Source organism: Nipponia nippon, unplaced genomic scaffold (genome assembly GCF_047370975.1).
Source record: "Nipponia nippon isolate SJK-2023a ecotype South Korea unplaced genomic scaffold, ASM4737097v1 scaffold_10, whole genome shotgun sequence".
Taxonomy (NCBI): Eukaryota; Metazoa; Chordata; class Aves; order Pelecaniformes; family Threskiornithidae; genus Nipponia; species Nipponia nippon.
This window is the reverse complement of record NW_028262291.1, coordinates 26,802,447-26,830,306: the sequence shown is the minus strand read 5'-3', so window position 1 is coordinate 26,830,306 and position 27,860 is coordinate 26,802,447. Positions and strand designations below refer to the sequence as shown.

Below are 27,860 nucleotides of genomic sequence, written 5' to 3'. Positions count from 1 at the left end.
CTGCTATTATACTCTCATTTTAGGGTGTTTAAAAGAAGACTCTTTTCCCAAGCATGAATATAGCATTGTGTGTGTAGGACAACATAGAAGTGCTTGTTTGAAATTTTAAACATGTGAGTAGATAAATGCTAAGCTTGGATCACTGGTTTGAAGAAATGGGTTCTGAAACCATTGGTTAGGTGAATTTGGATCAACTTCACAAAATGGAATTGAAGACCAGATTTTAGAGCATCTCAAAGACTGTTTCCAGAATAAAGGGAGGAAGGGGAAAATTTTAGATGTATGCATAAAAAGATGTGTAAATAATTCTGATTTTTTTTCTTGACCAGATCCAATATGGCACTTTTTTTTGGTGTGCTTCATTTATTAAGTTATTAGACTGATCTTTTGCTAGTAAGAAATCAAATTCTTCAAGAAAGGTTCTTTTATCTCAGCATGTGGATTCTGATTTTTGAAGTCTGAAGAAAGTGATTAATTTTAGCAGTATTCCTGATGCCAAGAACTTGCAAAGGGGTGTGCAAATACCTTTACTATGGTCACTGTCCCTAGAAATGACATCTTCTGTTAAACGTTCTTCATGTTGCTGCCCTCAGAGTTGTGTCACTGAAATAAGACTGATGCCCATCTCTGTTCCTCAGCTAGTTTTCACAGTAGTGTATGACACATTTCCATTTGGTCTGTACTTTTTTCCTTTAAAAAAAATATTAATATGATTCACACAATAGAAACAGAAATAGAATATGTCACAAATATTGTTTTGTCATCTGTTGTATTTTGAGAGCTGGTTAAATATTGACAAAAATGTTAGACATGAGAAGATAAGAAAGAAAACTATCATTGTCATAGAGCTAATGATTAAAAAAGTATTGATCCATATGCTTCTATAATTTCTCAGAAGAGGTCTTATCAGTTATTCCAAATGAATAATATTTAATATTTCCACCTTCTCTTCCTTTTTTTTTTTTGTTTTGTTTGTTTTGTTTTGTCTTGTTTTTAATGTAACATGAAGTTCCCATGACATTCATGATCAGATGCATCCTTTAAAGTTGTCATGCTATCTCTTGGAAATTTACCATACATATATTATTTTTTGTTAGAGCGGGTGTTTCTCTTGGGAACATAAAATTCTATTAAAATCGCTATGGAGATAAATTAAAATTCTTCCTCATATGTGGAAGTTTTGCATATGGCTTTTTGATTTGCTCGTGAGATAAATTTCCTGAATTGGTAGTCATGGCTAGTAAACGGTAGATGGAAAAGCCTACTATATTTGCCCATTTCACTTTTGAAAACAGTTTTCCCATAGTTTTAACATTAAAATGGAATAAATTAGGCCTATTCTTACAAGAGGTTGTCATAATCATGTCTACCATGTGTCCAGAGTGTGTGTACATGCTGCATTGTTCTATACAAGTGCATGCTAACTTCAGTAACTTTCCAAGACTGTGAGTGTAAACCTTATTTTGAGCAACATTCAACACAGGACTGTCAGGTTTTGAAGCATCTAGTTACAGGTCTAAGTTATTGTTGCTCCAGTATTATGGCCTGCTCTATAGTCTGATTTTCTGTATTAAACAGTATAAGAATGATTAATTCTTAAAAATGTAATATTAGCTGCCTTACTATCTTATGTAATATATTGCTTTATAATTGCTACGAAGTTGTAAATTTGAAAAATAGATTTTATTTAAATTGTTTTATGATTAGCCCTGTAGTTGAAATTTTGTAGCTGGCAGGTTACTTGTGTGAGTTGCACTTCATGACTGAAATATAATTATTGTGTAACAGCAATGTAATGATCATCTCTGTTACATCTACCTGGAATTTTTCATATAAAACTTATTTTTGGTAGGAGGCTGACTGAAAATTTAATTAATTCGTGCTACTTTTTGCAGTTTATTTTTAGATTTCAGTTCCCCAGTAAAGGGGTACAAATGTTTTGAGAAAGACCATTCTTTTTCAACATTTTTAAAAACATATTTTTACATGTCTTTTATTTCCCTTTGACCAGTAAATTGCAAAATTTGTTCTCCATGCAGCCTTAAAAACCGTGAAAGACTTTTAAAATTTTTTTGGTTAGTTTAGATTCGTTTATTTGATATGTCCCTTTTACAGGTGACTCATTTACTTGCAGTGTCGTAATCAGTATCTAATAGAAAGTATGGTAATAAACAAAACGTAGTCTAGTAAAGAGGCAATCCCATATTCTATTTAGTAGTAGAGAAAGCAAAGTGATCTGAGTATGTTCCATCTAAAATCAGTAGCATGAGCAGAATGTGGCTTATACTTCCTGACATTTTTTCACTTTTACATTGTAAGATCTCAGACAGACTTACAGCGTCTTTTTATTTAATTTCTTTTTTTCTGGGTAAAGAGAGGGCATGCTTGGAGACAGCAGTAACATTTTAGTGTTCAGCAAAATTATATTTCATTCCCTGTAAAGCAGAGACTTGCTTAAAACAAATTAACAACCTTCTCTTGCAGCAAAGGTGATGCTTCTTAAAAAAAAAATAGAATAAGACTTTGCTGTTAACAGTGTATTGTATTTTCACAGGTATCCAAATTATGAATTTATCAGTGATAACTCCATATCCTGGTCAGCGGGACTTCATAATCGATACACTGAAAACTCCCTAAGAGGTGTTATTCTGGATATTCACTTTTTGTCTCAGGCAGACTTCCTGGTCTGTACATTTTCATCCCAGGTAAACAGCAATACAAATACAATACAGAATATATGTACCAGTTCTGAATCTTACTTTTCTTCATGCTCCTGTTATCTTATTATCAGTGTTCTCTCATGAAAATTTCAGGGAAGAATTAAAGGCTTGGTATGCTATGTGAACATTGAGAGGACTGTAAGCACTGGTTGATTACTTCTCTTCAATTGAAGTTACTGGCTTAATTAAGACATTTGAAATGAGCAAGAAATAATATTAAACATGTTTAAGAGTCCCTTGTTTTGCATAAAGTTACTGTATAACTAGTATCCATCCATTTCTACGCAGCTTAGTTAGGGCATTTAAAATAAGTAAAAATTGTTTTAAACATGTTTAACACTTCTTAATTTTGCATAAGGTTAATATATAACTTGTGTCCATCTATTTCTACACATCACTGCACTCTACTACAGTTCAAACATGTCTGCCGTCACCTTAGTTGATTTTGGGAATGGAAAAGAATGAAGAAAGCAGGCATTTAATTTCTTTTCAGTCTATTATATTTCTAGCAACCCAGCAGCAGCGCAATAAATGTGAATTCTGACCACTGTAATCCATAGAGACTTCTTGTTGCAGATAATTATATGCTACAAGCTTCCTTTCTTGGGTGGTCTGATGAAGCAAGTTGGAGTCCGTTAGAAAACTGAATCATAGAATTGTCATTGCTGGCATTTTCTTCTTTATTACGTCATATTGTATATTAATTTTATATATAATGAAAAGCTGTTTTAAGATTTAAAAAGATCAGAAAGCAGTATTTTGTGCCTGATATGCTGATCCACCTAATTCAAGTATGGCAAAATATGATTGAAATCAAACAGAGTTAATGTTTTTTGCCTACTGTTGTCATATACGCTCTTAGGTGACACTCCTGGTTAGGAAAGCATTCGACTATAGATGGCGATAGATTATGATTGTACTGTTACATGGAAGTGGACACAAAACTGAAAGTTAAAATTAACTTCAAAAAGAAATGTTTTCCACAGCCTTAAATGTAAATTGTTTTCTGCACTGTAATGACAATTAGATAGGTAACAAGCATAGTATTAATACTAATATATGATCAATACAGTGGTATATTGACCTTGACAACCAGAATTCTTAATAACATTACCATGGCAAGAAGACAGCAAAACCAGAAAAAGCATAGAAAAGCCTCTTATCCTTCAATCAATTTTGTGGATACATTTTTTTTTTTTTTTCCACTGTTCACCAAACCCAATGAAGAAAATGACATTTTATAGCATATTTAGAAGGTTATTAATATAGGCTACTTCAGACCAAGACATGAATCCAAAATAAAAATCGTCACTAAGAAAAGCTTGTGGGGAGCCATCCACTTTTATAATAATGTTTGATTCGGCTGAAGTATGTCCACTGAATGCATATCACAGTGAAAGAGATGATCATCAGCCAAGACCTAGGGCTGTATGTCTTAAATGCCACACGTGCATTGGTGTAGAGACAGTTCATATTCTGAAGGAAGAATTATGTGATCTTGGATAAAAAATTAATAAGAAACCTATAATGCTTTCTGCTATTATTATATTCAGATAGCTGTGTTAAAAAATGTTAGATGTTTGCTTTAAAAAAAGACACTGGATATAAACATAGAAGAAACATTTAATTATAGGTACAAATGGCTTGGACAGAATACATTATAATTGAATTGTAAGTGTTGGACTAATTTCAAAAGAAGAATATATGTTAAAATACATTGACATAGTTAAGGTGTTCAGGTTGGTGGAGACCTCTGGAGGTTGCCTGGTACAACCCTCTTTGAGGGTATCTTTGAGGTATATGGTATCTGTGAGCTCCAGTTTCATTCTGCATCTCCCTGCGTTTGACAGTAGGCCTGTTTGCTGGATGATATATTTGGTTTTCCAAAGTTACAGAAAATTCTACTAAAGTTTAGGAAATCCTGTGTTAGACTGTACTCTCAATAGCTAGGATTATTAATTTGGTCCAACCATCTACTTAATTTATTCTAGGCATTTTCTTGTGCTTTTATAATTCAAACTCCCCCAAAATCATTTAGCACCAGTTTTGCTGGTCATGCAACAATGTGGATGTCTGCAGTATTTTCATCTATTGGGCTTTTCTAAGGTCTGTTGCAAGTTTTCCCACTGTTCAGAAACATTTCTCTTTTATGGGTTTCAAATTTGATCCTCTAATCTCTAACATTTGAAATACTATATCTGTCCTTTCATCAATGAAATAAACAGTTTGATAGTTACTTTGGCATTGAAGGTAAGCAAAATCAGGCTGTTAATGACCATCTTTTGTCTAATCTGTGTGAAGAGAAAGTAAGGATAACAATGTAATCTAATTTATTTACAGTGTGATTTTGGACTTTCACATTAATCAATTGTATGCTGACTTTTTCCCATTTTCTTTTCCTTGCCAAAAAGAGTCAAAACTTCATTACGGGGTATTAAGAGAAAATGACAGTATATGTGAATAGAATCAGGCGCTTTAGGAGGACCCCTATATTAATTCTTATTTATGCTACCAAAACTAAATGGATACTGATATAAGCTGAAGAATAGATATTTCATTAAAGTTTTTACTGTTGTTAAAGAAATTAGGCCCATCAAGTGATGTGGAGTCAAGGGAAACAATGTACCTTGACACTGTATTTCAGCAACATCGCATTAATTGAGATGTATAGAAAAGCCACGTGGTAGTTACACAATTCGTAACAGAGTAGCAGAATTAAGACTGCACATTAAAACAAAGAGCTTTCTTGTCTCTTCAGTATTCATTTAGATGAAGTTGTAGCTCCCTCTGCCTGATGTATTTTTCTTCATAATCTCATTTCCTTCCAGGACTTACTAGTCTTTGTATTTTGCATTATACATGTAAGTACAGGCTGCAAAACAAGTGAACCTATGAATAAAAAATGGGAGGCTGGCTTTAACTATAATTCTGCATGTGGGTTCTTTGCCTACTGCCCTCAACAGCTTATAATTTAGTTACCCAGGTTTGGCACTACAAAGGAAAGAGTTGCTGAGAGGACATGTTCTATGTTTTATGTCAGGTATGCAGGACGCTTACACTCACTAAAAAGCATTTCTACTGAAAAGATGTAAAATCTTTTACAGAGTGTGTGTGTGTGTATGTATCCTCCTCCCAGGGTGCACACACATGCAGAGAACAAAACATCAAAAACGGTCACAGAAGCTATAAAATAAATAACCTCTTACCAACGTATGGGTAATCAAATTTGTTTCTATATTACGGGGTATAACAGGTACTTCGAAATAATTAACTTCAGCCTGATCTTCTGAAAGCTAGTTCTAAAAAGTTATTTCAAAGATCAGATGTGGAGGGATAAAAGGAAATCTATTACATTTTCAAAGGAAATGCCTCTTTCAAAGAAGGTAGGAAAGTACAAATATGTCTAGTTTGACTGATCAAAGTTCTATTCACCATATCTTCAGAGGGAGAAAAGTAAAATCAAGCTTTACTATATTTACATAGACTGAAAATTATGCAAAAGCTCAAACGCTTCTTCATATTGAAAAAGTCTGCTTGATCAAGCTTATGCAAAATCAGAGCAAGATAGAGTAATGTAGATTAGAAGTCAGAAAGGTCACAGTGGCCAAATCAGACACCTGACAGAGAAGAGCTTTCTAGCCAATTGTTGAAAAGAGCTTTGTTTAATACGGTGGCAGCCTTTTGTGTTTCTGGCAGCTCTGAGAGATACAACATGATTCTGATGTGGGGACCTGTTTTCAGTCTGAAGAAAAGTCCCTTCATAAAATGTGATACAATGACACTTCAAAATGCATTTCTGTCCTCACCAACATCATTATTGTCTTGCTGGAATTCAGTTTAATTTAATTGTCTTCGGAGTTGCCAACAGTCATAATTCTGTCACTGTTCTAATATTAACAGCATTTTAAAGCCTTGGATTTCTGGAACTGCTTGAATGTGAAAATTGGAGCTTCCTTTAGAAAAGTAAATGTAAAGCCTCATTATTGCAGAATAAATTTGAAAATGTAAGTTCTAGAAATAAAATACAGTTTTTATTAGTAGTAGGAAAGGAAAACATTTGCTTTTACATTTGATTGGCTACATACCATTCATTTTAAAAAGCAGGATGGCTAGTGTTCATATAGATGTTTTCAATTTTTACTGGAAAGTAGACTGTTCTAATTATTTATCTATTCATTTATTTACCAAATCTTATCACCAGAGTGCTAATTAAAATGCTGCAAAATTGTATGCTTCTTGTTAGTAAATATGCAGGTTTTTTGATTTTGTTTTCTTGACCTGGGCATTCCAAAACTTGATCCTCTTGTGAATTAATTGTTAGACATTGGTTGCTGACTTCTGTAGTATATTGCAGGCACACACAATATTTATGACTTCTCTTCTGTTTTTATTTCTAAGGTTTGTCGAGTTGCCTATGAAATTATGCAGACGTTGCATCCAGATGCTTCAGCATATTTCCATTCTTTGGATGATATCTACTACTTTGGGGGACAGAATGCCCACAACCAGATTGCTATTTATGCTCATCATCCACGAACTGCTGATGAAATTCCTATGGAACCTGGAGATATAATTGGAGTAGCTGGAAATCACTGGGATGGTTATTCAAAAGGCATCAATAGGAAATTAGGAAGAACAGGCCTGTACCCGTCCTATAAAGTTAAGGAGAAAATTGAGACAGTCAAATATCCTACGTACCCAGAGGCTGACAAGTAGATTAAAAGGAAGACATTCGGCAGCAATTCTCAATTTTGATTGGTTTGAACCAGTCAACACATTAACTAATGGTTTATATGGGACTTGAATTTGCATTTTAACATGCAGTTAAAATCAAAGCCTTTAGCAATGAACCTGGATAAGAAGCTAAGAACAAATGGATGGGCTATTCTCTGAACTTACTCTTAAACATTTTTTGTTATATGCACTCTCACACATGCACACACAAAACCACATACAACAGGAAAACTGTTGTTTTATACTTTTTGTCTCTTTTCAGGATTTGTCCCAGTCATTAGTCTTATGTGAGCTTTGGGCTCTTTTCTCTGCCATTAATTGACAATAATGTTCAGACTTATGACACTGCCACATTGTGTAATTTGAGTGACATAAACATATTTTGTATGTGCAAAATTTAAAACATGGTGCCTATATTTGAAAAATCTGTGACCTTTTTAGAAGAGCCATGCCTATTTCATAATGGGCAAGAGTCAATCTTCAACTGGTGTTACCGTGACCACTGAACTTGCTTCAAACAACAGATTCAGATTTCAGACTAGATTTCTTTACAAGTTTATTTTTAGCATTCCATTGATTACTTCTCATCATTAATAAAATAAAGGATACATCCAACAATAAAATAGTCATTGTCTGTTAGGAACTTTTGTAAAACGATGCCATGAACAGATTCTTCAGTACTGATAATGTTTCTGGACGTTGCCTTTGATTGAAAGAAAAAAACAAACCAAAACAAACCACAAAACCCACAAAGGAAAAAGTAGCTGGCATTTCATTGAATTTTTAAACACTCATTATGTAGTACAACAACTGCTAGTGGCACAGCGTTTCTCGGTTCTGTGGACAGTGGGTTCCAGCAGGATGACTTTAGTGGCTCAATTCCTTACGTTTACTCTCTAGCACTGTTCTTTTACCTTCCATGTTTCTCTTCTGACGATATTTTTTTAGGGTATTATAGATGACTATTTATCAATTTGGCATTGAATGTAGTTGCTTTTAAGCAAAATACTTCAGATTATCCTGTTTATAGAACTCATCAGTCTAGAGTACTCTAAAAAAATCTGACAATTTACCCAAAAAATAGTAGGTTCCAGGAAAATATACGCAAGGATTAATTTTTATGCATGACATAAAATTGTTAGTAATTCTTAATGTTTTGAAATCTGTTGCTAGTCTGCTCTCTATTAAGAAAAGAGATAATTTGCAAAACAATTTTACAAACAAATTTGTAGATTTGGAGGTTGTGTGTGTATATATATATAAAAAATGTATGAGATAGCAAGGGATTATTTCCAAATAGAAATAATATTAATAGCATTATACAGGTTCTAGTGCAATCCAGTCTGGAATACTGGAAGTGCAGAAAATGTTTACTATTCAGACACTGAGAAAATGCCACGGGTAAAGATTAAAAAAGCATGGCTGGTTGACCTTAACAAAGCAAAAGGTAAAAGGATACTTAATTATATTTTTGAATAGACCAAGGACAGTGTTGACATAACAAATGGATGCGCTTTACCATGAATAAATTTTAGGCTGAAAATTAAAAGGAAATCTTTGGTGGTGTGAAGTTCAGTAACAGTTTTCCAATTGAAATAGTGGTGAGTAGGATGGAACTTGATTGGTATGTAAAGGAATTAACAAAGTAGTTCTCTGACATTACTTGCAGGACTGATCTTGTAGATCTCTTCCAGTTATGTGTTCCTCAACTGAAAAACTATTTTGTGTCATGAAAAAGATAACAAAATCAAAGTTGAAAACTGCTGTGGAAAAAAAAGATAAATTGCCTGTTAGCAGTATTAAATAGATATATCAGTAAAAATGAGCATAGATACCAAATGGGATTTAAAGACAGATTGAAGGATACAGGCAAATGAGTAAGAGTGGCCAAGAAATGCTAAAGAGAATGAATTTTTGTGACTAAAGATGGCTAGAGTTAACTGACGTTTCTGTATTTTGGAACTACTAAGGAAGCTCTTCGATGTTAGTTTCCTGTCTAAGTGATTCTGGTAAATTTTCCACTAACTTAGCCAAACTTTTGGTATTTCAGAAGCACAAAAGTAGGCTAAATTATGACTTTTTTAACTTAAATTTGAATTGCACATATAAAGCTATTGCTACTTTCCTTTTCAACTTGAAAAAAAAAATGCAAACCCACAAACATTTCTTCCTCAATGATTAGATCAATGCATTTTATCTTTGGGGAAACTAATTTAATTCTTTCTCCACAAATGCTACATTATCTATTTGATATTTCTAGATTTTGAAAAAGTTTTATTTTTGAAGCTCTTTACTTACAGCTTCAGAGCTCATCATTTCCAGCTCATTTTTTAGAGTGTGATGCAGAAATAGTATTCATAAATGAATTAACATATGAAAATTCCTCCATAGTCAGGTGACTCAATTGAAAATATCACTAAAGAAGATAACAGAACATCTAAGATGAGCCCAAAGGCAAGAACAGATCTTCTGATGTAGTAATGAGAGAACTTAAAACACTGATGTTATAGAAGACATACCTATATAATGTGGCAATTCCTCAACAGACTATATCTGACAAAATATTGGCAAGGTACGTGTGCCTCCCTACATATTCTAAGTACCTAATGAGTAATTAGCTCATCATCTTTGAGAAAATGATCATGAAATGGTATGAAATTATAAAATTATTGTTAATAATTAAGAAATGTACTAATGTAGATGCTATGACCTTATTCCCCTGGCCCGTGTGATCCTCTAGTGCTTATAATGCGGTACTTCTCAGAGGAAGAAACCTAGCAATAGGCTGCTTACTAGATGCATCTGTTTCTAGAGATTTGTTTCCTTTAAGACTACTAGTTAGTTACATCTTGGAATCCTGGGACCTTGAGACATTAAAACTGAGTTTGTTTTATGTTAAACAAAATGAATATTAGAGACTTTATTCTCAGTTATGGTGGAGTCCAGGTAGTATGGAAGGATCAATGGGTAAATGAAAATGAGACCCCCAAATTTTTATTGTAGCTCACAGAAAAGTGAAATAACAGGAAATAAAAATTTTGTGTTAAATACCTGAAAGAAAGCTGAATCTTTTGAAAGTTGTAAACTCATTAAGATACCAGGCAGAATGCTTACAAGCAAGCAAGCATACATCTTGTTTTTCTGTCCACCTTGTAGCTCTCCAACGATCTAGTCATGTGATTTTTGCCTGATACCAAACCGCCAAGTGACATCCGTAAAACAAAGACAGCCCTCATACTCTTCTAAACAAGCTTAATGTTTAATTACATTTTTCCTCTTTAAGAAGCATTTGTGCGTGTGTGTGTGTGCGCGTGTTGTTCATAAAAAAGAATATGAACAGTAGTCTTTCCTTCTTTGCTATTTTACATTATCATTGTCACGTTCTCTGTAATAACTTATTTGCCAGGTAAATGTAGTCTCTGGAAACTGAATATTCTACTTGCTTCTTACCAGCTGGGCTAAGAAATTTATTCTGAGTAGTTCAGTTAACTAGTCTTCTCTGACATTGGTGCACCTGGAGACTGGGGTCATCAGCAGCAGTTTGCTGCTACCACCACAATTACACCAACCTGAGTTCTGTCCTTGATTTTCAGTTCAGCCTCCAGTCAGATGCATGGGATTCCCAGGCCTCCTCTACCAACATCCTGTCCCTCTGAACTGCAGAGTATTATGGATTTGTTCATGAAGGATGATGTTTTATTTCAAAAATTTTGAATATTTACCTTCAGAGAAGTCTTTTGTCTACCCCTTCTACCACTGAATTTTAAGGAAACTTGCCATTACCAGAAAGATTTTTCTCATTTACCATGTTTTTCAGAAAAGAGAACTGATGATACCTTTCTTATGGAGAGATATTCACAATGTGAAAGTTTCCTCCATAACGGGTTTTATGTTTCTTTGGTAAGCAATTATAAAATAAAGGTCTTGCCTTCTGAGCTAGGAACATAAAATTGAAAATTTTCTTTCCAAATTCTTGATAAGGGGAGGGAGATTTTCCTTCACACCTGTGGGGGAGCACCTACCATTTGGAACTTTTTCAGAACAGTGAATTGAACTTTTGTTTTTCCGGGTCATAAGTTTCTTTGCAATGTAATCTCTCAAGTGTCTGAAGAATTCAGGTAAAAATAATTTGCTTAGTTTGGGAGGTGAGAAGGAGAGAGTCTAATAAGAAGACATGATATTGTACTCTTAATTTAAGTTGCTTGTTTATAAAGCCACAAATAAACCTTTCGGTGGTGAGTTAAGGACCTCTGCCAGCAAAATCATTCTGCTCTTCGCCAGAAATACTTAAAATTTGCAACCCCTCTTTTGATTTTACCTAGTACAAGTCCCAGTCATGTGTATAAACATCGTGCTGGTCATATTCTGATCATTGGTTGTTACTATATTACAGTTTCATTCATATTTGGGTGGCTTGGAAGCAGGCTGTCAAAGGGCACAAACTTTGTTTGATTTACTTATTGTGTTGAATTAAAAGTGCATTTAAAACTCACAAAAATTCCATTTCCCTAAGGTACCACTAGAATTCTAATGGTAGTCTACAGACTTTTGTCAAGGTCCCCTATATGTACCTGCAAGCTTATAGGGAGCAAGACTGAAGGAAAGTAAGTTATGCATAAATATCAACCGCACATAGGTAGGGTTAGACTTCATAATATCCTGTTCATTTCTGAAAAGCATGAAATGTGGCACTGTGTGATACAAATAAGAGGATAGTATAAAATTTCCAAGCCTGCAAAAAAAATTGCTAGTCTGTTTGCCTGTGTCACTGGTTGCATTCACTGTGTACAAGATTATTTCAGAATCAAAGTACATAAGGCAGAGGTCTTCCAAAGTTACTACAGGCATCTGAGAATCCCTTCCATTGATGTGTTTGCTGCTGTTTACCCCTTTTGGTACCATGTACAAATACCTAACAATGCTGATGATGTTTGCTATTCAGTGGAACCTTCCTTTATGTTGTGTGCTTGTTTCCTTTGACTCAGTTTACTTTTCAGCAGATTCCTATTGCCACTGCAATTCAAGCAAATTTGGATTAATGCAAAGACATGCCAATTATTTGCACCAAAATGTCATTACTGTTGCTCAAAATTAACTTCATGCTCTTAGGCTGACTCCTAAGGAGATGCTGTTGAGGGAAGGAGCGATCTCCACTGAACTATACTGTACATGTTATATAACAGCTGACACATACATGCACTGGTTTTACTTTCAATTTTGCGTGATTTTCCACTTTATACAAACTCAAGACTTCAGTTTTATTTTAGTATATTTATGAAGGGTTTTCTTGAGCATGGTGAGACAAAGCCCCAACTATCCTATCTTTTCTTCAAGAAGTATATCGGACCTCACAACATTTCCTCTAATTGTCTTAAAGACATCCTCCAGTCACAACATTTTAATAGAATCATCTAGATCAACGTTTCCTGAAGACTATGACATTTTTATGCTCTTCCATTAGCCACACTGCCTACTTGCGTCTGAGCCTGACCTACCATGGTCGTATGAACCTTCTTCAAACCTTTGTGCTTAGTGTTTTGATTTCCTTGCCTAGTGGCTAGTGGTCATTACTTGACCAGGAATCCAAGGGACAGCAAGTGCCCATATTTGATTTTTCGTAATAACATGTGAAATTACATTTCTTGCAGGTTAATTTTTTTTTTTTTTTTTTTTTTTTTTACAAAATGCATTTTCATATTTTCCCTGGCTGGTATAGTCAAGGATTCAAAGAGAAAACACCACAAGCAGATGTGCCTAATAAGTGTTTAGGAGGCTTACAAGGCATAGAAGTTCCGTATCTAATAAGATAAGCTCACACCATGGCAGATTTCTTGACCAGATGAAAGATGTATTCTCATAGCACTCTCTATCCGTTTTTGGCTAGCAATTACTATTCGCTAATGCCTGCAGCTTAATATGCAAGCAATAGGGACACAATCTGAATGCAGTCTTTTTACAGGACCATAAGAGACAGGTCATTTTCTTCTCTTCAGTCTTAGAATCCGTTATTTTAGCTTCGTTTTAGCGTTCCTGCTCTCTTTCTTTGGCAGGTTTTTTTGTGTAGTACAGCTGCACAATTCTCAATTACTCCACTACAAGTAGAACCACAAGAATATTACATCTCAGCTGTGAGAATCCACTGAATGTAGAGGTTGCTGTCCAATTCAGCTGTCTACAAAAGATCTGTCTCTTAAAGAAGATGAATAGGTTTGCTGATATCTTTCCAAACGGTAGCAACCTAGAAGAATGGAAGGAGAACAAAAACCAGGACATCCTACTTCCTTCTTTGTGAATGAGAAGGAATCAGGCATCCGTTATGTCCAACCAAGACACTGGAATGCAATTGACTAGTTGATGGGAGTAGTTTGCTTCACTACTTCAGCTTATTGCTGGAGATTGAACTGTGATGAGTTTATAATTTTAAATCTGTGTTCCCCTTGTAACATCTATAAAATTTTATTTGTTTTCACTTGAGGATAAAATTGTTATACACAAAGAATAAGTCCAGATTTGTGGGATTAAATTGACAGTGTTTCTTCTTGCCTCAGATGGAGTTCATTGTGCACTAATGTTTCTTGAAATTATTTTTCCTTATGACTAAACTCCAGTTATTCAGCAAAGACAGACAAATCTTGTTAGGCTGGCTTGACCTTTTTTTTAACCTGTGTGTCACTAGAGATTATACAGAGGGTAGCACTAATGAACCTTCACATAACAGATTCAGGATTGATGGATTTGTTTGCTTAATTTTTTCTTTTGTTTATCTACAACAGAAGAAATGTTTTGTAAATACTAAAAAATGATAGGATTTATCTGCTTGCTCAAAACATATTTAGGGCTGCTGTTGTGTTATGACTACTCTTTATTACACTGTTTCATATTAGCTTGTATTCTCATGTTTCTGAGTGTGTTGCTCATTGCTTTTGTCTGATGTTTAGATTATAAGATTTATGATCCAGGAGTATCCTTTTTTTTTTTGTGTTTCCACCACACTTGTCACAGTGGGATTCTCGTCATTCAGTAGGATCCCTAGACAGTACAGAAAAATGAATAATAATTGTAGTCATAAAATGGGTTAAACATTTAATGTAGAATGCTAAATTCAATATGATTATGTAATGTTTGCTTTTATTTCTGTTGCATTAATATTTTGTTTAGTTACATATATTGCTTATTTGCCATCATGTGTGTATGAAAAGAAATTCTTAAAAAAAACCCAAAACCCAAGCCCTAGTATCAGAAATCTGATTCAGGAAGTATTCTTACTTCCTTCCTACATGCTGATGACCTTTGTTATTGATAGTATATTTATATATTTGGTTCTGAAACAGCACGGTGATTTAAGAAATTACCTTGTGTAGTTTGCTGTCATTCCTTGTCTTGAGACTTAGTAACGGACCATGTGTATGCTAAATCTATTTCAATGTGAATTGAAACAGGTTCATATCTATACCACTGCTGATTGGGTTGGTATATATTAGTCAATGAGAATTTTGGAAGTAAACATGAACATATATTTCATTTCTGTGCTTTTTAAATTGAATGTAGGAGAGTAAGTGTAAGAACTATTGGAATAATAGGCTTTTGTCACCTTTTGTTGAACTAGCTAGACCTTACTCATGCCCTTTTTCATTCTCAAGATAACACATTGCAGGAATATGCTATGGAGAGACAAATGCATACACCATAGACAGTTGTGTATCTAATAGGAAGGAATAAAATCTGTTGAGGAGCCTGAAGAAACGTCTAGAAGATGAGGATGTGACCAAGGTAATGGTTGGCTTGACAGGAAGGTGTTCCAGTCTTTGTTTTATCTGCCAATGTGGTTGACTGGAGGTCATCATCATCTTCTCTTCCTGGGGCTGCCCCTTCAGGATTCCTTTAACAGACATACATTATTTTGTCATGACTTCATGCTGGATGGATATTGGTTCCAGAACATTCTGTTCCTTTCTCATAAGGTGTATCCTGTTAATGCAGGTGCTCTGTAGTAAAATGGTCTGGATTTTCTCAGTGCAGTGTTTAGTTGATGTTGGTCTCTCTTCAAAGTTTCCCTTGAAGCATTTCCTTTTGGTAAAGCCATACGCAATCGTTGAAAAAAAGAAAATAATACTATTCTTTGCTGATTTGAGTCTTATGTTTTATTTCCGAGATACCTGTAACGTGCCTTGCTGGCCTACAAAACCACAAGGTAGATTTTAACTTCTTTTCCGTGGCAAGTAGCTTATTACTGTTGGATGTAGCCAACAATTTGGTGCTGAAAGTAAGCTTTAAGCCCCTGCAACTATTTCTGGCTCTTACTGCTGTCTGAGAAAGAGTGGTGACCACCCTGACAGTAGACGTATGGAGTCCACAAAAACTGGTTTGGGCTAATTCTATGTGACACACTTTTTCCTACCAACATTACCACTCTTTTGCCTAAGCCTGTTTTATCCAGCTTTACTTTGTTTTAGAATTTATCTTGCAGTTGCAGGGATACAGGGCAATAGTGTTGTCTGTGCTTGAAAGGCAGTTGTAAATGAGTTTTCTAAGTATGCTGCTAGTACAAGGCACAACAATGTCCATTAATCTCTTCATTTATGCAATATCTTCACCAGCAACTTCGCTACTAGTAGTGCCAACTTAATTTCTTTGTTTCCAACTGATTTCCTCCCTGTCTCTGTCTTATGCATAGTATGGTCTTCCTCTCTGTTCTTCCAGATCTCTAAAAAAACTGCATATGTACAAAAAATGAAAACAGAAAATTAAATGCAGTTAATTTTTCAACACATCTGCTTTTTTCATCAAATTTTATCTTCCATATATCACATTTTTTTGAATTTTAAGTTCTTGGAAGCAAAAAAAAATATTTTGTTATTGTTCAGACTGCTTAATCCTGCAACAATAAATGATAGACCAAAAGGTTTCTAGAAGGAGTAAAGCTTTTCCAAAAGCATTAGATCGTTTAGGCCTAGTACAAACATAATAAAAAATTAAATTAAATTCCTAAAAGTAGAACTGCATGAAAGATTACTCTGAATGCCTGAGTAAGAAATACACAGGATTATATTTTTTTCCTGGTTTTCCCCTGTTGGTTTAACTAGCTCATCTAAGTTGCTGCTTATTTCTGAGGAATCAGCATTAATTAGCATCTCCTGAACTGGACAGGCTCTTCAATGTACAGACTGGCTATCAGAACAACTATATGAAATTTTATCTCAAGACATTTTTAATCTTAATACAAAATTACCTTGATGTTCTGTTATAACATTTAATATTTTTGCATCTTGAGGTTTTCAGATAACCACTAGTGGGTGGTATATAACATGAATGACAGAACTTTATGTATATCCATCTGGAAAGAGTAGGAACAGCTGTCTATGCGTAAGGCAATACATTGATATGTCATGTTAATTAATCATTTTAATTTCAGCTACAGGATGTGCGAAGTGTATCACTGTTTATTGCATAGCAGTATGGCTAACATGATTTGTGAAATCATTGTCCTTTTAAACTGGGATGTTTTTATTAAAGGACAGTAGCTATGACTAGCAACAGGCTTCCATATTGTTTTGGTTTGAGGTCTGTCACTTGCTTATCATGGCACACACTCAATGACTGAATAATAAAGAATGTAAACTACATTTTACTATTGCAGACAGATTCAAAGGATAGTTGAGTCCCACCCAACAGCCAAACAAATTGCTTTGGAGAAACTCCCCAAATCACTTAGGAAAAGAATAAGTTATTAGATTAAAAGGCTCATATTGAGTTCAGAAAGAAGTCTCAAACTTTCTGTCTAGGGAAGATTTAGTTTTCAAAGTGTGCATCAGAACAGTACGGTATACCCGTGTTTTCTCGTTACTATTTATATGAGGATCTATTAATTTTACGTTACTCTGATCTTATGCTTTTTCAGAATTCCTAACATTTGTCAAGATTGTATTTGTATATGACAATATAGCAACAGTATGCTACATAAGGAATTGAGTTTTCCAAATTTCCAAATGCTTTTTTCTTCTGTATACATTATTATTAGTGCTCTGGAATTGGTGTGTGCATGCATCAGCAGATTACCATGTCAATACTGAAGTTAAGTGTCTCTAGCATGCTTGCAATTGCAGAAACCTTTTTTCCAGGAATCACAAATGAAAATTGTCTAGATGAGTGATCCTTACTTTCAGCAGTAGTATTATTTTGCTATGTATCTGTTTGCAATGAAAAGAAACAAACCTTTTTTTCAAAGATGGTTGGAATCTATGTTTTCCTGAGGATGCATTTTTGATTCCAAAATCTGCTGTGCTGATGGATGCATTCCTTACAATTCTCTTGCTTCTGACACTTCTCAAAAAATTAGGTAAAGCATTTTATACTGGTAATTTCTACATAGAAAAGAAACTTAATTTGCAGGATTGTTCAAATTCTCTGCCAGTTTTCTGGAAAAAAATGGTGATTTTTTTGCCTGATGACAAAGTATTAGTTTCACACTCTAACCTTTTTCAACTGTACCTAGTAAGATTGCTTTTGTATGCATTTCTGACCTATACAGGCTATGCTCAATAAAAAGTTAATCTGAATACCAGGGAAAAAGATCTACAAAGAAAACTTAGATATGGAAATAATTTTTTTTTGTTTTTTTAGTTGCAGCTACTGATGACAATGGCTGTAGTTTTCTTTGCAAGCTTTGGGCCACTCCCAGGATTTATTTTTTGTGCACTTGCCAGCAATTAGAGTCTTCTGTCCTTTAAAAGGCAGTATCCTTTGTCTTTATACTCTTTAGTGAAATTTCTAAAATTTAACCTTTGCCATGTGCTTCATACATGTGTTGCCTTTCTTCATCTTTCTGTAATGTGTATGTTTTTTAAGACTGAAACAGCTAGAACAGACTTTGAAGGTTTTGGTATCACAACCCCCTGACACACATGCACATACGCTCTCTGTTTCATCATTACAAGGTTTTCATTAAATCATAACCAAAGCTCCTAAAAATACTGATAAATATGCACAGCTCAGGTATCGTAATGGCACTAATCTTTACTTGATTTTAATTAAGCTGTTCAAAATTTGTCTCTTTTGAAAGACTGACAAGTGCTCTAGTTTGCACCAGAAATTTTCAAAGTAGATATGCAGTAGAGTGCAATGCTGTGAATGGTCAAAGACACCAATGCTCCGTGTAATCACAGCACATTCAAAAATTTTCACCAGCTTTGCTCATTGGCAAGTACAAGAATAAGCTAGACTTCTCTATAGACCTTTTGCAAAGCATTTTGAACAAGTATTGTTCTGGCTATGTTTTCTAGCTAGTCATTCCTTCCATCGGTACTGGAAAAGGACTGATTTCTTACCACAGTCATTTATTGTTTGGGAGAAAATGAAAATTGAATAGGAATAAACACATGAAGAAAGAGAAAATTTAATTGCCTCTATCTAACAGATTTACCTTTGTAACATGCCGTTCCCATATGTATTCCACTTTTTTCCAGCTTTCCCCTCTGCTTCAGATTTCTTTATACTTCATGAAGTCTATAATGGAAAAGAAATGAGTAGAATGTTTCCTTTACACTGTGCATAAATGGCTGAAGTGAATTTATGAACTGAAGTGTCTCAATTCTCTAACCTTAGGTGCAGGAATGCATGCCCAGCCCCAGTGGAATGCACACAGCGGCAATACATCTGGAAAACATAAGCTGCCATACAGGTATGTATTTTTTAATTACTAAGGGTTTAACATTGAGAGAGTTGTGCATCTGCTCATCTCTCAATAGTTGTCTTACATATTTATTCTACTCTTCAGTATGTGATCAGTGTCATGGATGTTTTAGTTATCAGCTACTATGTTCTTGGACTGTAATACTTCTTATGGCTGCTGTTTTTGAGGATTTAGGGTAAGAAGAGCAGACCGGTCCTCTGTCAGTTCTTACCCTCACAGTGTTGGTTAAGAGATGGAATAACTAGTAGTGCTTTTCCCCAAATACATAGTTCCTAAATTCATAGTGACATTTTTCTTTTTTAGCTCACTGACTTAGGGTTATTTATCCATGTTCTAGAATGTGTATATATATCATTCTGTCTATCATTTTTAGGCTTTGTAGTTTGAGAGAATGTTGTTAGAGCAGACTGAGTGCTTTTATGAGAAACCTTAAGTCACTCATTTGGGGATTTGTTCCCTTATTGTCCAGGTATTCACAAACAATGGTGACCACTCTATATGTGCAGATGGCAGTGTAAATGATGGATGTTCGTTACCATTTAACCCTAATCCTTTTGGTTCCAAGATCCCTATAGCTTTATATTTTGATCTTCCCAGAATTTGGAGCCTGCTCAATTGTTTTCTTGAAAGCAATATTAGTTTTCCTTCTTCATTAAATTAGAAATAACATTATCACAAGGTCCTAAGGAGACCTGAACTGCAGGTCTCAAGATTTTGGACTAGATATAAAGTTTAGCTTCAGTTGTTGCTTAGAGTAATTGCAGTGATAGCACTACTGCAGAATCTAGTCTACATCAGCTAGATACTAGCTGTAGCTGTTATTGCAATGTAGTCATATTGCTGAGAGAAGTCACAGAATTCATTCTCTGGCTCAGCAGGATTAAACAATGCATATTAGTGAGACTCAGACAGTTATCTCTTTGAAGATTTAACTGCTTGGAGATAAAAATTAGTTTAATCTTTATCGAAGTTTGGGGGAGGTGTACTAAATGCAACTCAGGTAGCAGTTTGCTTTGTTGTACAATAAAACCCTCGCATCCAGCACAGATCCATATATTCTTGTGGTTAGAGAAGAAATCCCAGGTATTTGTGTTCTATATGGTTATATTAGTAGCCTGTGCATACATGATGCTAAAATTATAGTATCTTCATGGAAGACTAGACTTAGATAATACAATATCTGAAATGGTAGTTGAAATCTAGCAGTATGTTTAATGAGGGCCTTGGGTTTTTGCATATATCATTAAGAGGTCTACAATAAAAAACTAGTGTTAAGCAGTCTCACTCAAGTGAAGAAAGGGGATAAAGGAACAAGAGGGGGACAGAGGGGTCGGTCACTTAACCATCCTTACCTTTAAGCACAAAGACAGTGTGCATAGCACTCTGGTGACTGAGAGTAAACTTTACTGAAGCAAGCTGTTAAATTTTAGTGAATAAAATGTCTAAAATAAATTGTGATTTATGACATGAAGTATGTATAACCTCTGTATATGCTGAGCTGTTCCTGTAGGTAGGGTATTAACCATCTATTGCAGCTTATTAATTTCTTTAGTGAATTTATCACAGTCTCATATTCAGATTGATTCACCACTTTTCCCATATCATTTATTCAACTGCATTGTAATTTATGCATACTGTGTGTTTCTCTTCATTTCTCTAATTTCAGGTACCATGTTGGTCTCTAGAAATTGACACTGATAAGGCTGTAACAGCTGGGAAATGAGCCTAATTTGAGCATATATATTCTGAACAGAGGCTAATACTAATTGACCTAAGTGTTACTAATAAAAATGTCATCAGGTGGTCATCTCTGTTTGCCTTTGTCCTGACATCATTTAGATTAGAGCAGTGGCAGGACTAACTCTGAGCTTCCAACCTGCCAGTGTGCCTTAAAATATGTGAAACACAAACTCATGTTTGAATTCATACTGCATCACCATTTATTGACATTAATAGTTTTATAAGTTTTTCATTAAACAAAATATTAATATTTTCTAAGTTTAGTCATGTGCATTTAATCTATTTTCAATCCAGATAATCGACAATTTCTTGTAAAAACGAGGTAGCTTTTATATATTAGAAATGAGAATACGAAATCTAGACTGAATTGCACATCTCAAATAATGGCCAAAAAAAGCAGAGTACATTTAAATTACTCTGACATATTTGTATCCCTATTTTATAGAAAATGAAATGTGTCAAAGAAAAAAAGAGGAGGAAGAATTCTGAAACCTGAAGATTAATGACAGTGCAATTTCTTTCAGATAAAAAAACCTTGTCGTTGGTTTTTGATCCTTATTTTGAAATGGCTTCAAGTGGCTCATCTCATTTAGTTTGAAAGAGAACTTATGTTTACATTTCAGCTTCCAAGAGGTGTTAGCTGGTTTTTTTGTATTATTACATTTTTCCTTGTTAATTAAAGGCACAGATACTCATTCCCATTTCTGCACATATTAAACCCCTGTTGGAGAATGATTCCCCACAGCATCACAGCTCGGAGAAGCAGGTGTTTGACTAATGTTCAGTGAAGATGAAAATATTTCGTGACAGATGTTCAGAGAAGAAGAAAACATAATCATTATTGCTGGGTAATTATAAATTAATTGAGTTTTGCTTTAATTGTGCCTTAGTCCATAAGTGCTGGAAGATGGTAAAGCTGTAGGAAAAGTCCCGATCATCACGTATGTCCATATCTCAATGGTCTGTTGCTTGTACTCCAGTGGAATATAGTCAGAGATAGTTCAGATAGTTTTAATACACAGTGAGGGTAACAGCAGCAATCTAACCATAGTAAAGTGAAACTCATCATAGGCTAATTAAATCTTCATTCAGTTTAACCCTGGATTAAACATACCTGCACAACACTGAAGTCCTAATTGTGAATGCACTTGAAAAAAATTACTGTAAGCTGACTTTGCATTCAAGAGCTTGCTAGTTGCTCTTTTGAGAATATGTCTTGAAGACTAAAACTGATGTAAGACACCTTTTCTTTTTAAACTCCTAATGGCTATCAAACCTAATGAAACCTGTTTGGACCATGCAAATATGGTTACCTAATAGTGCTTAAATGCTAATTAAAGATACTTATCATCTGAAATGGGGAACCTTACTGAAGTCAGTTCACAATTTTAGCCTTTTCTGCTAGCAAGCTATTATATTCTAGAAATTAACATATCAGAACCATGGGGGAGGTTTTTGTTTGCTTTTTTTTTTTCCTGGAAAGAAAAAATGACATCTTAGCAGATGAACTTGTCAAGGAGAATTGTGTCCTGTGAAGCGATCCTAGGTCAGTGTTCTGTTTGAAAACTGGCAAGTTTCTCAAGTCTGTTTACTTGTGACAACTGTCTCTCTAGAAAATAAATTCTAAGGGAGGAGTTAAGGCTATTTAATGTATGTTTTGTTTTGGATTTGAGTAGAATCTTTCTCCATGTTGGTATTTCATTTTCCTGTGACTCTTCCAAGGATAAGGCGTGATAGAATAAAATGTTTTCTTTTTGTTTGCTACCTGTCATTTTTGACCTGTTATGCCTTGATGGTGGATCCCTTGTAAGATAAAACTTTTCAGCATGCTCCATTATCCCTGGTTCTAATTGCTGGAATGCTTGCTGTTTGAATAATGTTAATTATGATTATTCTGAGAACATGAAAACAATTTCTGCTGCTGAACAGAAAACCCTGTAGAAGGAATCTTTTGTCTTTTCTTTTTTTTTTTTTGAGACAAAGGCTATTTTCCACTTTGCCGATACAGAAGGGATCTGACTTCTGACATACTCTTTATTTTTCTCAAGTTTGTAAATACTTATTTAATTTTTATTTAAGGCATACAACTTTCCTGCAAAATACTGCTATATTACTTTCTCGACAAGGACAAGATTCTTCTTTTAGTGATACTCCTCTCCATAGCATAAGTGGGGAGCCCACTGAGGTAACGTAATTTGAGCATAATAATGGTGTCTGCACTATTAAACACTGAGGGTTTAATTCCTGATGATAATCTCCTCAGTCCAGAAGAAACAAAAGTGCTAATCAATTTTCCTTCTTTATTCTCATCCACTGAAATGGTATTGCAATGAACATAATCCACAAGGTTTGCTGAGACTGTGTTTGAGTTTCTGATCATTGTATTCATCATTCAGATGAATCTGGCATAAACAAGACAGGATTAGCAAAGTCCCCATTCAAGGTTAATTCAGACAGCTACTGTGAATATTGGTATCTTCAGTCATCTTTGACAGGATCAACAAAGTCATACGTTCTTGAATTTAAAATGGAAATGTGTTCTCTGAGACTGGTCTCTCTCACTGGCCTGCAAAACTTTTTCCAGTGGAAAAGTTTGGGGCAAGGAGGACTTACCCTTGGTGGAGGAGTTAGTTGAGGGAACATTTAAACAAACTGGGCATACACAAGTCCATGAGTGGACCTGAGTCAGCAAGTGCTGATGAAGTTGGCTGATGTCATTACAAGGTCACTCTTAATTGTTTTTGGATAGTCATTGTGTTTGGGGGAAGTTCCTAAGGACTAGAAGAAAGCAAATGTCATTCTTGTCTTCAAGAAAGACAAGAAAGAGGATCTTGGGAGCTACAAACTGGTCAGCCTTACATCAGTCCCTGGGAAGCCACGTAGCAAATAATCAGGGAAACCATTTCTAAACATATTAAAGACAGATGGTGATTTGGAGTAGTTAGCATGCATTTATGAAAGGAATCTCATGCTCGACCAACCTGACAGCCTTCTGTGAAAGGCTGACTGGCTCAGTAGATGAGAGGAGAACTGTGAATGTGGCTTATCTTGATCTTTGTAAGGCTTTTGACACTGTCTCTAAATTGCATCCTCTAGACAAACTTATGAAGTAAGCTATGACTAGAGAAGTGGATAGTGGGGTGGACTGAAAATTAGGTGAACTGCTGAGCTCAAAGGTTTTTTATCAGCAACATGAAGTCCAGCTGGAGGCCAGTCACTGGTGGTGTACCCAGAGGCCAATACTATGACCAATACTGTTGAGCATCTTCATTGCTGACTTAGATGGTGGGGGCAGAGTGCACCCTCAAGTTTTTAAGTGATACAAATTGACAGGAGGGACTGATATGCCAGAGGGTTGTGCTGCTGTTCAGAGGGACCTTGACAGGCTGGGGAAACGGGCTGACAGGAATCTCATGGAGTTCAACAAAGGGAAGTGACAAGTCCTGCACCTGGGGAGGAACAACCCCATGCACCAGAGCAGGGCTGGGGACCAGCTGGCTGGAAAAGAGCTTTGCAGAAAAGGATCTGGGGTTCCTGGTGGATGACAAGCTTAATTTTAGTGAGCTCATGCAGCAGCAAACATGAACAGCATCCTGAGCTGCATTAGGAAAAGCATTCCCAGCAGGTCAACAAAAGTGATTATTCCCCTCTACTCAGCACTGGTGAGGATACACCTCGAGTCCTGTGTTCAGTTCTGGGCTCACCAGTGCAAGAAAAATATGGACTTGAAGCGAGTCCAGGAAAGGGCCGCAAAGATGATTAAGGGATTGAAAAATCTGTCATGCTGAATGAGCTGGGATTGTTGATCCTGGAGAAGACTCAGGGGGGATCTTATCAATGTGTGTAAATAGGTGATGGGGCAGAGAAAAGGAGACTCCTCTCAGTGGCGCCCAGCGATATGACAAGAGACGATGGACAGAAGGTGAAACACAGGAAATTGCATTTGAACATAAGAAGCAGCTTGTTTACTGTGAGAGCGGTCAAACACTCAAACAGGTTTTCCAGAGAGGTTTTGGAGTCTCCCTCCCTGGAGATATTAATAACCTGTCAGGACATGGTCGTGAGCATCCTGCTCCAGTTGACACTGCTTTGAGCAAAGGAATTGGACTAGATGATCTTGAGAGGTCCCTTCCAACCTCAGCTACTCTGTGATTCTGTCTACTAATTAAATACTGTGGCCTTTGTCTTCTTGTATTTAGAAATATCAATGCAAAATTCCAAGTTCATTTTCCAATGTGTCCATGTTAAATTGGGTCAATTCGTGAATAAATGATGAAACCATTTTGGAGGTAAGAATTACAGTTGCTTCCATCTGATGAATTAGTTTCAGTAAGAAGGATTTGGTAGCCAAAATGTTACCCTGAATTCCCCTGTGCAACACTGTATTTTTTAAAAACTGGCTTTACATCTATGTGCCAGTTCTGTTGATGTTAGTGACACCTGAAGTAGCATAATTTGAAAAGGATTTTTAAATGTTCCAATGATGTTCACAGGTCAATAGAGAGTAGGATTTTTCTCTTGATGTTGAATTGGCTCTGCAAAACTGATAATAGTAAAAAAAATTAAGATATTACTTTAATCATTGAGGCTGGTACATGAAGCTGATTATACACTGGAATTTAGAGGAAAGGACTATTTTTAATATAGTTACTTTTCATAAATAAAGCTATAAGTTAAGCTTAAGGAAAACAACCTACTCAATGTTTTGATTATGAAGGAAAAAAAATAGCACCAATATTTTTAAAGCAAGAAGAATATCTTCCCTAACCAAGAGACACACATTGAGGCCTGCCTGTGCAGGTATAAGAAGGATCTTAACAATCTGGAAGATCTTCAGAAACAGGCTGGAAAAACTGCTGAATCATCATAGGACAGTTGTTGAGAACAATGTTAGTGGTGGCTTGTTCCTGCTCTGTAAGCATAGCAGCTCCTTGTAAGCCCTTGTGTTTCAAAAAAGGTCACTTAGGAGATTTACATTGCTGTTAAAGCTCCTTTTGATGCCAGCCAGCCTAGAAGAAATTGTCACTGATGAAGACTTGCATAATACAGTCCCCAGTATAGTCCTGAAAAATAGTCAGGTAGTAAAGATTATAGTCTCTATTCATGGTCATGGAAAAGCATCAGGCAACCAAAAAAATTGTATATAGCCAGATTGTTTTGATAATTTGTGTAGCTTGATCACACATTAACTGTACATAGTTCCACATCAGGTTGCTTCTGAGTTTAGCTGAATGATGCAGCTGACGAGCTTGCTTACTCTGTGGATCTGCAGTGGTATTTATGCTTACTGATACTCCTGACCACAAGAGTATTGCCCTAAATTTCCTTGTGTACTAAACATAATGTATCTGAGAGAAGAGATTTAAACAGTTCTGACATTTCTTGTAGCATATTTTTTTGCCTCCCTGAGCCAGAAATCCTAAGCTTTTAAACCATTATCTAAAGCTAGAGCTTCTGCATAGGCTCATGGAGCTGCTTCTTTCCTTCCACTTCACAAATTTTGCTTCTTCAATGGTATTAACGTATGCACTCATCTCGCTATTTTACTCAGAGTAAATGTTCCAGCAATAAGTATCTTCTCCCTGTCTGCTTTCAGCTAAGACTTAAATTGATCATGCAAAAGAAAGAGAGAGCTCTTTAGCATGCGTTTGAGTGTTTAAGTCATTTTCACTTAAACATATGACTTGGGATTTAATTTGAAAAACTTCAAATATACTTGTTTTTTTCCTGTAATAGCAGCCAGAGCAATTGCCAGGAAGTATAAGTAGAAAATGCAGAATGATATTTTCAATGGATAACTAAAATAACAACATATTAATAAATGGTGACAATGGTTTTTGTGAGATTACTGAAGGGAAATGGAAGAGGCTTTGTGTGATATCCATGTGATAGAGTTCATTGAGTATAGGCTTTTTAAAACTTTTTTACCATTCTAAAAACATCTAGAAGCTTGCCTTCAGGGTTTTGGGAACTCTGTAGACATGCAACAAAAATACATCAATGCTTTGAAGTGCTTTTAGCTAGTTCAAAGAAACCTCAAATAAACCCCATCGATAAGTATAAAATAACAGTTTCAGAATAGAGAGAATTTTGTTGAACAGTTGTAATGACCAAAAGCATATTTATTACACCAGATGCATGTTTAACTGTCGGATCGAAAAGCCCAAGTTCTTTCTATCTGCACTGTAAGCATATACTAGGAGTTGAAAATTTATGTATTCTGATAAGGCCTGTAAAAGGACTTTCAATTTTTTTAACTGTTAGGGAAGAATAGACCTCATTAGCCAGAAAGTAAAAATCAACACTGCACTCCTAATTTAGTTACGAAAGAAACAAAATAAGAAATTGGAATCATTATTAGGAGAGCTGATAGTGAACCCTGTCTTTAGATTGAGTAACATTTTCCATTATGTGAGATTTTTGTACTATGTTGGGGTTTTTTTCCTCACAGCTGTTATACCTTACTGTTTTCACCAAACTTTGAAGTTTGTCAGGGTCAAAGACCTGCAGCTAGAGACAGGTCTTTTGTAAATCTTTTGAAATTCTCATTGAATTATAAAATGTTACAAATTACTATTTCCCTTCTTTCATTTGCATTTCTGAAAAAGATTTCTGTAGGCTGCCAAAAATGACTGAATATAAAGACTATAAGTCCATGCCGCTGCTGTGATGGAATAATATGTATTGGGAACATTCAGGACCTGCAGGAGCACCTACAGCAGAAGGGAATGATGCTGAAAGCAAAGTGTGATTGATTTGTGATTGATCACCTGACCCAGCAATACCTCCATTTTTCCTGAGGCTTCTTAAAGGGTAAAAAAGGAGGGGAGAAAAAGATCTATACACTTCCTTCTGTTCTACCAGACCGAGCACATGACACACTATCCCATCTCCCACTCTAGTATGAAAACCTTTGTTCAAAAGCAAACATCATGTTGATTCTAAAGTCACGTGCTCAGACATTATACTACCTTTGT

At 35.4% G+C, this 27,860-nt stretch overlaps 1 protein-coding gene across 4 annotated transcripts in view; it reads left to right on the top strand.

Moving 5' to 3' along the window:
* FUT8 (fucosyltransferase 8) overlaps nt 1-27,529 on the top strand; it is a 151,808-nt gene extending 124,279 nt beyond the window's left edge. For 3 of the 4 annotated variants that reach the window (XR_015701903.1, XR_015701904.1, XR_015701905.1), the window contains 5 exons: nt 2,555-2,705; nt 7,119-10,026; nt 19,056-19,131; nt 21,566-21,731; nt 27,492-27,529. Coding sequence is in view for 1 of the 4 variants with exons in the window: in XM_087746041.1 (XP_087602167.1) it covers nt 2,555-2,705; nt 7,119-7,436 (469 nt within the window). In the remaining 3 variants the exon portion in view is untranslated. Of the gene's footprint in view, nt 1-2,554; nt 2,706-7,118; nt 10,671-19,055; nt 19,132-21,565; nt 21,732-27,491 lie in introns of those variants that run through there. The other variant, XM_087746041.1, reaches the window with a different exon arrangement.
* The last annotated feature ends 331 nt before the right edge of the window (nt 27,530-27,860 follow it).